The sequence below is a fragment of the Neolamprologus multifasciatus genome, chromosome 3 (assembly GCF_963576455.1).
Source record: "Neolamprologus multifasciatus chromosome 3, fNeoMul1.2, whole genome shotgun sequence".
NCBI lineage: Eukaryota > Metazoa > Chordata > Actinopteri > Cichliformes > Cichlidae > Neolamprologus > Neolamprologus multifasciatus.
The window spans coordinates 30,613,660-30,627,663 of NC_140441.1; the positions used below are offsets into that span (position 1 = coordinate 30,613,660).

The 14,004-nt window shown below is 41.2% G+C and overlaps 1 protein-coding gene across 13 annotated transcripts in view; it reads right to left on the minus strand.

The window, feature by feature from the left end:
* Nucleotides 1-14,004, minus strand: part of nhsl2 (NHS-like 2) — a 206,917-nt gene that overhangs the window by 34,474 nt on the left and 158,439 nt on the right. For all 13 annotated transcript variants that reach the window (XM_085138160.1, XM_085138152.1, XM_085138209.1 and 10 more), the window contains one exon: nucleotides 1,311-1,453. In XM_085138160.1, the coding sequence (XP_084994286.1) occupies nucleotides 1,311-1,453 (143 nt within the window). The remainder of the gene's footprint in view (nucleotides 1-1,310; nucleotides 1,454-14,004) is intronic.

Genomic DNA, 14,004 nt, shown 5'->3' on the forward strand with positions numbered 1-14,004 from the left:
TACAAGCAAAGGTATCACCCCTGCTGGTGAGAAGAAGACTGCATTGGCTTCCCATTTCACATACAGAAGCTACAATCGTCATTTATACTGCCTTTGCTTGGGTCATTGGCCTTATTACGGATCTTACTCAGATAGGAACTGTCAAAATTTGACACTCCCTGAGGGCGGCAGCCTCCCTTAGCAGGACAATACTACAGAAGAACATGACAAAAAGGCTCCCAGTCTGATCAAGCATGCACAGATGTGCTGTCTGATGAATGGAGGCTCTATCCTGCAACCCAAAAGACATAAAGACTCCACTGCCAAAGTACTGGTGCAGGCTCAGAACACCACCAGAGGTGCCACGTCCATACCCCAGCAGCTAGCTGTTTTGGCAGCATGAAGAAAAACCTACACACACTTATGTAGGTGGTTTTAACGTTGTGGCTAATCTGCGCATCTCAAATCTTGCAACACAAAGCTAACTCCCAGAACAATAACAAAAAGTCCTGCATAAAAAACACAACCCCAGAAAGAAAAAAACAATAAACTAAATAAAAAGCTGTTGCTTGAAAAACGCTCACCATTTCCATATTTTGAAAAAGTCTTGAGGATTACAATTTTATTTATAGCCACACTCTCAAGGTCGATAAATCAAATTAAAATGATGATTCCAGTGAGCATGAAATGGCAAGATACACCAGATTTAATCAAAGGAATGGGTTTTTGTGGGATATTGTATCGAGGATGATCGAAAAATAATGAAATGGAGAAAAGAGACAGATTTATACTGCCTATAATTTTATTGTAAAGGGGGAAAAGCCTTTAAAATGAGGTAGGTAACATAAAATGAATATCAAGCACTGATTGGAAACAATAGAGAAATAATAAAGAGTGGAAACAGGACCAGAAAAGGGCAGATGGAGTCGGGTGCAGTAGGTTAGCAGGAGTTTAGCGGGAATGTGAAGTCTGGTGTCTTGCTGTTCCGAGAGAAAAACGAAGAAGATAAGTGAAGTGGACACAGAGTGTGTGTGTGTGCGTGTGTGTGTGTGTGTGTGTGTGTGTGTGTGTGTGTGCATTTAGCACAGGCAGGATGAAGTCAGATTTCACAGGTTTAAGAGGTGGAAAAAAGAGCGAGTTTAAAATAGGAAAGGTGGAGATTATTTATTGCATTTGCTTGTTAAAGATGCGCAGCTTCAAATAGCTGCATATAAAATCTGAGCTTGGGTGTTTGTTCAGCAGAGAGGTGACATTTTGGTGTGACGGAGCCTCCTGATCAAATAAGATGGGTGTAAACATGAGCCTGCATGCGTGCGTCTGTGTGTGTTTACCAGAAAGATGAAGTCGGGCCTCTTGTTGTTGAGGGAGATGGGCGATCGGCTGAGGGAGGTGGACGTGTCGTCGGAGCTCTGTGAGGACGGATGCCGGAAAGTCTGACCGGTCAGCTTGGTGTCGTACAACTGCTCCTCAAACTCTGAAAACACAGAAGAGCAAAAATAACAAAAAGATATAAATGCATGCATAAACTTGCTTTCTGCTGCATGCATGCAACTAAACTAAATCTTATTTGCATGGTTGAAAGTGGAGATCAGGGACGGCTGCTGCTTTGCATCAACCTGCAATCTCCCTCCCGTGACTCCTGGTTCAACTTGTGCCTTAAATGACTCCTTCAGTTTGTATTTAATCCTCCCAAGGGCTCCATCCCTTCCTCTTCTTTCATTTATTCCTTCTCCAAAACTCTTTCTTTGTGTTACACGCACTCTCTCGCACTCTACCTCCAAATATCAGACTGATTCTCCCTCTCCGGCAGCTCCCTCAGGCCATTGTAAACAGATTCCTAACCCCCACCTCCCCCCTTTTTCTCTTGGTGCACACACACACAGACACGCTCCCCCTTTCAGCCATTCCTTTACCCCAAAACTCCCCATGTTCCACTCAGCTCTCTAACACACACACAGACACACCCCCCCCACAGACACTGAGCAGCTTTAGAGAAACGGCAGTGTCAGTGAGGTGAAAAAAGCTTGGAGTTGAACTTCCCGGAACAATATGGATTCCTTCCTGGTGATGTATGGTTGCCTAGCAATATAAGGAAGAAGATGACAACAAACTAGAAAGAATAAATGGTGAAATATTTGTCTCAAGAATGAATGCTGTGTATAAGAATAATAAACTAAGGTTTAAATTGGGAGAAACAAAGTTCTTTTCAGGATTTCAGGCTCTTGATGAAAGATGTTAGCCTCAGTTACGAAGATCGTAACTGAGGCTTGTCATTCATCTCTGATCGCGAGGGCAAAGTGTGTATTCCCCGGTTGATGACTTCTCCAAAACGTCACCTTTAAAGCGATAGCTGTGCATTACCAGCATATTTCAAAAGTCTGAACCTTTGCACTGTGGTGAATGATCACTTCTTCCAGTTTACATTGTGCGTTTCACAACTATTTTGCAATCTTTTACAGGCAACCCTGCGAGTGATCAAAACAATTGCTAGAAGGTTTTGGGTGCAGCACTCTATACCCGTTTGTTCTACCAGTTTCACCTAGCAGTTGCCATCAACCACGAGCAACCACTTCACAACTGGTCATGGAATACACACTTTTCCCCAGAGGCCTATGGTGGCCAGCTCGCCGACCAGTCTCTACACCTGTGCGACCACATTTAGACATATGGCAAGATGAATTGATAGACCGATCCAGATCTGTACGTTATATGGACAAACTCAGATCAGCTGTAAGTGGCATTATTGTAAAGTCGACGTGTTTAGAAACCACAGCAACTGCTGGGGCGCATAGTGTGTAAAAGTCTCCTCACTCAGTAACTGCAGAGCTCCTCTGCCATTAACATCTGCACAAAATCTGCACCAGAAGCTTGATTGCATTGATTTCCATGGCCAAGTAGCTCCAGTAGGTGCAACGTGTAGGAAGATCAGTCTACTCATTTGTGCTGAGTAATAACAAAAATTAAGCACAAACTTCTTGTATATTTTGTACCATTCAATACAAATTAGTCAGTAAAATGTACAGTTGTAATCAAAGAACAAAATAAGCCGTGAAGGCCTGAACTATTGTTTGTTTCAGCCTATAAATGTTAATTTCTACTGTAAAGTTGGACATTTTTTCTTCTAAGAAGCACAAATTATGTCTTGGCTCAACCCCTAAGTCTAAACTTTCATCCGTCAGCTCAGTGTCTTGAATTTGAAGGCTCACAACTTTTAGTTTCCGTTCCACTCTCATCAGCACTTCCAATTGCAAAAGGCAGCTGTTTCCCAGCACCAACAGACAAATTAGCATCTAATTAGCAAAGTATTTAACAAGACTAATACCACTGTATAAGAAAATGGAAGGAATTGAGGCTTTTTAAATTATCATTGTTTGTGTGGAATATCCTGAGTGTCCTCAGGCTGCTTATCTTACCTCCATTTAAATAGTCTTCCATATGGTAAAGTAGTAGACCTTGCAGGGTGATGGGATCTGTTTTTATGACTTTCTAATGGCTGCTGCACAACTTTCATGCCTGGTAAACTCATTTAAACACGCGAGCGGTTCACCGTAAAGTTTGGCAGGTGTCAGATTTAAGTGAGCGCCGCAACGTGGGAGTGTTTGGAGTCAGGAATATAGAGTTGTGAATAGAAATTAATATACAGCAGCACAACCACAAAGCACAAGAAAGATAATGATGTGTTTTTGTGCGAGGGTAGGCAGTCCACCCACAGATTTAGTGCAGTTTTTTAATGGCATTTGGGATCATTGATGTTGACATCCTCCTTCTGCTGGAATAAAAAGTGCCAGCAGCAGAAAACTGTGTATGATCTCACTTATTCTAAGTGCAATTATGGCTCTAAACATCAGAGGAAACGGGACACACACACACACACACACACAGCAAACATTTATAACCTTCAGCGTGGATTAAGATGATGCAGTAATGTATGTCAGCTGTCATTTTAAGCTGAGATAAAGGAGTACTTTGAAAGTTACTCTGATGAGTTTGAAGGGCTTTATAAACTCAAAGATAGTAGATATTATTTGTGGGCGATCGTGGCTCAAGAGTTGGGAGTTTGCTTTGTAACCGGAAGGTTGCCGGTTCGAGCCCCGGCTTGGACAGTCTCGGTCGTTGTGTCCTTGGGCAAGACACTTCACCCGTTGCCTACTGGTGGTGGTCAGAGGGCCCGGTGGCGCCAGTGTCCGGCAGCCACCGGGCGCACTCTGTCAGTGCGCCCCAGGGTGGCTGTGGCTACAATGTAGCTTGCCATCACCAGTGTGTGAATGTGTGAATGTGTGTGTGAATGGGTGGATGACTGGATATGTAAAGCGCTTTGGGGTCCTTAGGGACTAGTAAAGCGCTATATAAATACAGGCCATTTACCATTGTTTCAACTGAAGTGAAACCATCACAATGAAAAACTGGAGAAACAAGGCTTCTACGAGATCAGACTCATGAGTGTGACACTGAACACATTTTCCAACATATGCTGTCAATTATTCTCTTTTAACGTACGCGGGAAATATTTCAAAAGGGAAGCAATTGGGAAAAATGAGAGACTGGAGAGCTAAGAAGAGAGAAAAGAGAACAGGAAAATGCTCAGGAATGATAAAAGCTGCTTAGGTGGCTGAGAAGCTGGAGAGTTTAAGATGTTTGAGGTTGCAAATTCTTTTCTGTTTAAGTAAAGTTCGAAAAAAGATCCGATTAAACAACCTGCCTTCTCTCAGCCCGAGGCTAGCATTCCTGCCCAGACTGACCAACTTAATCCGGTTGGTATTAATGCTCCTATGTGGTCTGTCTATTAATCCCAATAAGCATCATGCGCACACTTGCTAACTCAAAAGCAATTAGAGAAACATTACTACTACATGACTCCTATTAATTTTTGTGCTGATGTTGCAAAAATGTCCCATTTTTTAAACAGGTGCACTTAAATGTCCCTGTCTCTGCTACATACGGTTTTCTTTTTTAATCCAGCTCTCTCATTTTTAGCATTATAGCGTCTATTGAGACAATAATAAACACAGGAAACAACAATAAACACAGAAACTGACTATCACTATCAGCACTTGTGATCCCACTGGTGATGTCACTGCACATATCCCAGATTGCCACCATTACATTACTACTGTTATGTATGTAATGTATCGTTGTATTGGTTTTATTGCCCGTGGCATCCTGCAATTAGAGACTTGTTAAAGAGGGACCTCTGAAAAATGTCACACACAGTTTATTACCTTCGCCAAAGATCTTGTAGCTGCTGTGATGAACCAATAGAGAGGAACAGACAAAACCTGACTTTTACTCATTGCATCATTCACAGAACCTGCGGCTCATGACGCTGTAATAAAAAAATAATGAGCCAAGTCATTTTCACACTTTGGAATTTTTCATTTTTTTATCGACTGCTGGTGATCCTAGAAATAGGACAAGATTCCTCTACAGAGATTTACAGATGTGGGTTAAAGGGGAGACGATGTGCTGCAGATGATGCTCCACAGGAAAGCAGACAAAGTCATCAAAGCAGACCTTTATCTTAAGAATCTGCTGTAGTGGAATATTTATTCATTCTTTCTCTAAACTGAAAGCATTTTGAAATTCTTTTAAGATGCATGATGCATGCATCCCAGCAATGGTGAAACTCGTCACATAGAGAGGATTTATTAGAACCTCTTGACAGCAAATATAGGGAATTGTAACAATCATTATATACATATAAGAACTTTTTATTTGACATAAATGCTAATGATGTCTTGATAAATTGGCCTGTTCGCTGGATTTGCTAATTCCTCTGAAAGCTATTAGACACTTGACTTTGTAAGTGCTTGCTTTTGCAGTTTGTTTTCATATAGAGGCCTATTACAAACCCCGGCGCTCATGATAGAAAACTGTCAATTTTGCAGTGTTAAAAATAATTGATTCAAAATCGCCCGGCTGCTGCATGCAAAAACAGCAGGATCAGCTGGTTAGTAAACAGCGAGCAGAAGCCAAAACTTATCCAGCTGCAGTGGCCCAACGAAGTGAGGTGTCAGCAAGAGTCCGAAGATACAGAGTGATAAAGCAGAGTAAAAGGGAGAGGAGGAAGAGCTGCAGGGAAGGAGAAGCAGATAACAGAGGAGGAAAAGGATACGAGATAAGATGGGCAAGGAAGCAGGGAAGGAAAATGAGGGGAAAAGAAGCAGAGGTAACTTTTTAAGAGATAGAACAAAAAAAGGGGGGAAAGTGAAGGTGAAAAGAACCGAGAAGAGAAAGTATAGATATGAGAGAATAAAATGAGAAAGCACTGAGAAGGAGGACAATGCAGAAAGCAGTAAATAGTTCAGGAAGAACTATATGTCAAACAACAGAGGAGGAGAAGCAGTGAAAATGCAGAAAAAGATGTAGGGGGTGGCAGAAAAAGAAGGTAAAAGGTGTGTAGTCGAGACGGTGGAAGGAGAGGTGATCGAGAAATGGCACAATGCTGAAAATCAGAGACCGAAAAAGACGAAGTAGGTGGAGAAAAAGAACAGAGTGGAAGAAGAGGAGGAAGGGAATTCACACCAATGAGGCCCAATCTGTCAAAACTAACAGCCTTAACAGGGAGGGAGAAAGATGCTGGCAGAGTTGAGCCAGTACCGAAGGGTGGGAGATTGAAAGATAAAAATAGGATCCAGCATGCTTCTGACTTATCTAACATCCAAATCCATTTAGGTTTAACTTGTTCCTGCAGAACAAATAGACGATATGGCTTCCTGACCTTTTAACTTAGTGTAATTTATATACTGACTGGGCACTTTGTTATGTACATGTGTTCAACTGCTCATTAATGCAAACATAATCAGCTAATCACATGTCAGAAACTTGATGCAGTTGGACATGTAGACAAACTGAGCATCAGAATGGAGAATTGTGGCATGGAGACAGGCAGGTCTGAGTATTTCTAAAACTGATGTTCTACTGGGATCTTTCTCCACAACCAGAGAACTCATTACAATCAAGGTATGCAGAAGAGCATCTCTGAATCTGAAGCAGACGGGCTACAGCAGCAGAAGACCACACATGGTGCCTTTCTTGTCAGCTAAGAACAGGAAACTGAAGCTACAATTCACACAAGCGCCACAAAAACTGGACAAGAGATGGCCCAGTCTAATGAGTTTCAATTTCTGCTGCAACTTTCAGATGGCAGGGTCAGAATTTGTGACAAGCAACTTGAAAACATGGATCCATCCTGCTTTGTTTCAGGTTTTCAGGATGTTGGTGGTTCAATGGTGTGGAGGATAACTACTCACACTTGGGCCCTTAGTATCAATAGTGCATCATTTAAAACTCACAGCCATGCCTATCGTTTATGACTACAGCGTACCCATCTTCCAATTGTTTCCAGTATGTTTTAGTTTTACTTTGGTTTTTGCTTTATTTTCCAAACTTAGAGGTGTGTTTCCAACCAATCTGCCCAACTGGCTCCAGTTTCTGGCCATTGTGGAGAGCTTATGACAATATCCTCAAAATTTCTGCATGTTAACTTGGTAAATCACAGATTAAATAAGTGAAATCCTAGTATTTTATCTCAGTGTTATTTATTAGCACTAATTAGCAGGTATCAATCGGTAGGATGCATTTATATATTTCGTAGCTTCCTAACTAAGCTCGCTGACATTAACATTACCATTTAAACTTAACAGTTTACTCCTCTTCACCAAACAGTCTGGTTAAAAAAAAAAAAAAAACACTCTCATCATGCTGTACACTCTATTTGCATGCACAAGATACATCAAAGAAATATGATCACAAAGATAAAATAAAAATAAACTAAACTACATTTCTTTGACTATCACCAAAAGTTTACATGCAGAATAAGATTGATTAACTTGCAAATTTCCTTAAACCTACATCATCACTTTCATTTATGTAAAACTTGAATGGAAAACCTTCGCTTCTAACAATATTCTCCCAAGCTGCATTGCAACTTTTACTAACTTTAAGGCTGACACTTTCTCCAGCACTTTCCACTGTACATTTTAAATGACCTCACTAGTAGCAACATAGAAATCAAGTAAACATTAAGAGTTTGAAAACTGACCGAGAGAGGTCAAATCCAAAAGGCAGAAGCACTAGAACAGACGAGGAGGGAAGGTAAACAGCTGCTGTATATCCATGCTTCAGATAGCAGCCAGGCTCCGCTGCAACGACTGCAGCTCGGATACATGACTGCAGGGAACTGTGGTGGGAAAACGAGGGAGGGGGAGGAGGGATGCTATTGGCGTTTGGGGTGCAAAGGTATGCCGGTCACTCCCACTCTTGCATACACACAGAGAGAGTGGTTAAGAGCGTCTTACCCCACCCCCTTCCTCTGTCCAGACAAGCAGGCCATGCACTCATGCATCACTAACTTGTACATTGTGTGTGTTTGCATGTGTGTGTGTGTGTGTGAGAGAGAGAGAGAGTATCTTTCAGGCAGGTGCCTATAAGTATCTTCTACGAGCGTACAAATGAATCCTTCTCTTGTATGTGTTAACCTGGGGATTATTCGCACAAATCACCATTTAAGCTTTATTGATCATATTAACCTCTTAAGCCCCAAGCCTAACTGATCTCCTGCCTTTTGCCCCCGTATCAGGGGGCGTTGGGGCTTAAGAGGTTAAAACGCCTACATGCACAAATCTGCATCTTTGTGTGTTTGCGTACAGTGCACCCATTCACAGATAAACCCAACCATCCTCGACAATATGCACCCTGGTCGTGTCAAATTTAGGTCACCCTTTCTTCTCCCCTCTAGGAAGATGAAGGGGTGGTGGGGCGGGGGACAGAAATTAACAATACGCCTCTTTGAGCGTAGCCCGAGTACATGTTTGTCTGTGTACACAGACAAACATGTGTACGTGTGTGTGTGTGTGTGTGTGTGCGCGTGTATGTGTGGTTGCATGTACACATATTCATGTCATGTCTCTGTCCTTGTGATTTAGCATGGAGAATTGATCAGTCCATTACAGAGAAAGGTCTGCTGCCCGGACAATGAAAGAGGACGGTGGTGACCTAGAAGGACACACTTGGCAGTTAGCGGCCTGGTTTACTTTGATCACGAGAAACCGCAACTAGGGTCCTGATCCAATTATCAGGCCCCTCTTTATCCAGGGACACATTTTCGCTTCATTTCCTGTCATGTATGTTTATATAAGTGAAATAAATGGATGACTAGCTGATGCTGCTTTTTTTTTAAATAGGAAAAGAGTGCCCACCAGGAAGGCAACTCCTAACTGGTAAAACGCTCCCGTCTTGAAATTGTTGGTTAGGTCGGTCTTTTCATTACCTTCAGTTTAAGACAACATTACAAGTGTATTAAACAAACCATCTACCTGGTCTGAGAAGTTCAATAGGTGGCTGAGGCTGTGCAATCCACTCTCGGATCTACTCTTTTCCACTGAGCTCTCCAAGCTCGGGGAACTGCAGATATCTCTCAGGAACCACTAAACACTATGTCTTGATGTCGCCTCCTAATTACGTTAGATAAGAGGGTGACACAAAGCTATTTTATCCGTCCTTTTATCCACTCTTGATTTATTTTTCCATTCTTATCTGTTATAAACGTGCCAATGAGAAAACCTGCATCTTAACGTGTAGTGCAACAAGGCTGATTCACATTGCTGTTATCTTTCAATATGTTTTTCTTTTTTAGGCCTCCTCTTTCTGCGTTCCCTCGTCTCTTTCTGTCCAAGTTAATTTTCTAAATTAATTTTCAGAACACTGTGGATTTCTGTTGTCACTTTTAAAAAGACATAACAGATGACTGAGCTGTTAAGGCTCCTCTTTCTTCTTCTCGTTTTTTGTAACTGAAATTCAGGAAAGAGAAAAGACTTCAGAACTGATTGAGTCTATATATAAACTGACAGTGCTGTTAAAAACTATGTTAGAAGAATACTACTGCAATAGCACAGTTATAGCCTTTATATGCATTATTCTTGTGCTAATAATATTCTGAGCTTACAGTGAATGTTACTACCGAGCAGACCAATTACAGTTGTGTTGGTCTGGATTGCTGTGACATGTAGTTATTTTTTTAAATCAAGCTTTACAGAAAGGCCTTAACTGTTTGGAGTTTCACAACTGTTAATTTAGTCCCAGTCTTTTCTTCCTCTGAAGCAGTGATTTAAAATTTTAAGTTCATTAACATAAGTGTAATTGGCAACAGTTATTACTGATGTAGACTCTGAAGACACCACTTGCACTGATTAGATGATGTTCTGGAGTTGTCTGGAACAAATTCTCCTCCTTAATAACCCTTTATGGAAATTAGGTTTGCCCACTCTGGGTTGGGAGGAGTTGTTGCCCCAAGTGGAGGGGTATCTATGTCATGAGTAAGGGAAGGAAAGAGCAAGAGTAGGTTGGTAGTGACCGAAAGAATGAGACTGTGAATGTAAGGTTCCTGGAAAGGGGCTCAGAGTAGAGCTGAGGCTCTTGAGGCATTTACAAACAGGTAAAACTACAGGGATGCATTGATGTCCCACCAGAACAGTGAAAGGGGATGATTGGCTAGATAAAAGTGTGGGTGCCTCTGTTTAGACTGCTGTGCACATCAGTATCACAAAATGTATGGATGGAAAGTAAAACAACTTTTTGTTGAATGCTACTTTGAAACAAACACCCTGTTACCCTGCTGCCTTACCAGAATAGTAAATCCTACACTACAATCTGATATAAGCTGCTTGTTTAGAATTGATCTCTGGTCTAAAGGGGTCCTAAATCCAATGAGTCTGTCTGCAAAATTCCTGCCAGAAGCTTGAATCAGCAAAGCCCAAGGATAGTGTGTCTGTTTAATGCATGCTAGTAACTTGGAGAGAAGCCCTAAAGAATGGCAGGCCAGACTGCATAGAGTACACCTGAGCTTAAACTGTTCAGCAGCTGTAAAGTCTAGCCAAACTGACAACCTTGAGATTCAGCCGAGTTTTCAGTATAATATAGATTAAAATCAACTTCTCCAAGCGTGCTGAGAATAAGCATCCATATTTACAGCACTCTGGGAAATTAGCTGTTCCATGCCATATTATATTCTTCTCTGGCCAAAGGGCAGCTGTGTGCTAAGTGCTTTCTTCAAGGACACTCTGACCCTCTCACAGCAATTATCAGGATTTGGAGGCCTCTAGAAATGTAAAACTTTTCAGTCACAAGTCTGTTCCTCTTACTTCCTACCTGCTGCCACATAGGCCCGGTGCTTGATCACAAACAGGTTTATTTATGGTTTGGGCAGGTTGGCTTGAATATAAATGCCACCAAATCGAAGGATTTAAGCGCGTCACGCTTCAGCCTGTATTTGGAAAAATTCTCTGAGAAGCCCTGAGGAAAGAAACAAGACGGGTGAGTTTGTCTTGCCTGATTCACAGCGATGTCACTCTAAAGAAACGCTTTATGGAAAGAGGATTGAAAAAGACAAAAAAAAAGTGGACCAAAATGACTCTTTTACCGAAGAGGAAGGCAATACTTTGTGGTTCAGAAGCAAACAGAGCACCCGATTATAAAGGTCATTCAGTAATAAAAGTTCAAACAATCTATAAATCCCCTAAAATCTATTCTTTTCACTGTCAAAGGTACAGCTGCAGGCTGGATTTCACAAGAACTCGTTTGAGCTCTCCATTCAAGAGCCAATTCTGGCCTAAATGCTAAATGCCCGCTTTAATCTCATGGTACATTAACAAAGCATTTGCATAATAGCACAAAAGGCATTTACGTTGACACGTACAGTATGTAAAATTAACTGGGACTCAGAGTCTCTGTCAATTTGAACAAAATAAAGCCTAGCAAGTTGGTTTAGTTCATAATCTTCCTTAGGCTATAACAAGTAGCTCAAACTTTATTGGACTTGGTGTCACTTTTTAAAAATAGGGAATGTCACATCTGAAATTATTCTGCCAGTGAGCTCACTGAAATAAGAAAAGCTGGAGTGTTTCTCCTCCATCAGGACTTGATCGATGCTGCACCTGTCCAGTAAAGTGTATTGACCGGAGTGAAACCTTATCAGCTCGTGTAGATCACAGCTAGCATTGACCAGGGCCTTCTCTGACACAGTTAAAGGGCATCTGCGACATTTTACAGTCAGGTTAGCACGGACAAAAAAACTTTATCTACTTTTTTGAATCCCAGCCTGCATTCACTCTGACAGAAAGAGGCTACGATGACATTTTGAAGTTTGGTTTTGTTGTTTCACGTCACTTAGTATTGTCCCTATTGTTGGGATCTGGAGGCCTCTACAGAGTTCAAGCTTTTCAGGGAAAGGTTGTAACAATGGCACTTTAAGCACAAAGCTGAAGAGATGTGGTAAGAAAGAAATGTGTGTTTGCCGATTTGGAGATAAAGGTAAAAAAAGGCACTACAAAATAAAATTAATAAGTGAACCATAAAGATAGTCTTTTTACGGCCTTGAGGTTTAAATAATAGTAGCAAAAAAAGAGCAGAAAGTTATGTTGTAATGCTACCATCACCACAGCTGCTTTCAAAAAGCTGAATGGAAGCATATTTTGGGAGAACTTAAAAAAAGAAGACATTTTTATTCTTCTTAGAAAGTCTGCTTCTAGTGTTTGTGTCCACAGTTTGTGGACGGATTTATCCTGTCTTAACAAGACAGAGGTTTATAATGAGAAGGCTTTAGTGTGGAAGAAATTGCTGGGCGAAGGCATGATCATAGCCATCTAGCACTTTTGGGATGAGCTGAAATGCTGATGAACCCAACAACCAGTGAGGCTACATTCACTGAAAACCTTGGTGGTCAATTCAGATTTACTGTTTAGGGGCCAGTTTTCATCTAACTGACTTGGCATTCTATGTCCACCCTTATAGTTACAGCCTTTGCACCATCCAAGTGTAAGCTGTTGTCTCATGTGACTCGGACTTTGTATACACCCACAGACAGTATCAAAAGATGAACATAGCTACTGTGATGTCACCTGCTGGTTTTGGACTCTTCCAAGTTAGCATTTTGGGCACCATATGTTAGTGTTTTTGGAGCTAATGTATCAGCTAACGCCAACTAGCATAGTTAGCGAGCTGCACCAATATACTGAACAGGTGCAGGGTACAAACACAGATGTTAGTTTATTGGACTTTCCATAAGGGAAGTACAAACGTCTTGGACAGTCTGTACCATACTTCAAGTCAATGGATTAAAAGTGTTCCACACAGATAGTAGAGGTCCAGTTTAATGACTCTAGTTAGCAAAGCTGAAGCTTAGCAAACTGTTACCAGCTGTGTCAATCAATGAAGCCATGCCCTTAATTTTCTTAACATGATAATCTGTGGCTATTGACTCCCTTCTGGAGTTAGCCCTCACGTGGCCACTAGAACAACTGCAGTTTTGCCACTTTCACACTAGCAATATTTTTTAGGCTGCCCCTTTGCCCGACCACACAATCCATCAGATGGTCAACACTGTTATTTTTATGTCAACCAGCAGGAGAAGCAGCATGGCACAATCCTGTATAGTGATTTTTATTTATGTACTTTGTGGGTAAAAAGATACTGCCAGAATTTTAAAGAAATTTATTATTATTTATTTATTTTTTGCACAGGAAACATTTTATTTGTCTCACTCAGGTCCTCAACCTTTTTTAAACATAGATTTCTGATTTAAGGATGCCCAAGTGAGAACCAATATATATCTTTGTTCTAGCTGGCTGCTTGTTCTCCTCTTTTTCTTTTATCAAGGTAGACTGCCGAGCAGTCGGAGTTTGTGTGCCGACAATCTAGTAACACTGTGCCCACCAGTGATAAGATATTCAAGCTATCAGTGTTTCCACAATCATGCAATAGTGTGAAAAATAGAAGTCTTGAATGATTACTGATTTATGAGTCACTGTTAAGTTCAAAACATAACTCTGGTGGCTAAAGTGTTAATTTTCTATTCATTTTCTAATTTTAGGGTTTGGTATATTTCCTGTGCTGCTTAGTCACAACACAGGCAGTTTATCAAGTTTACATCCACTCATCATGAATGTCATCATGAATGGTAATTTTGGGGCTTTTAATGCTTCCGGACTGAAAATGAATTCAAACCTCTGCATCCAACTCTTGCGTTTTTAC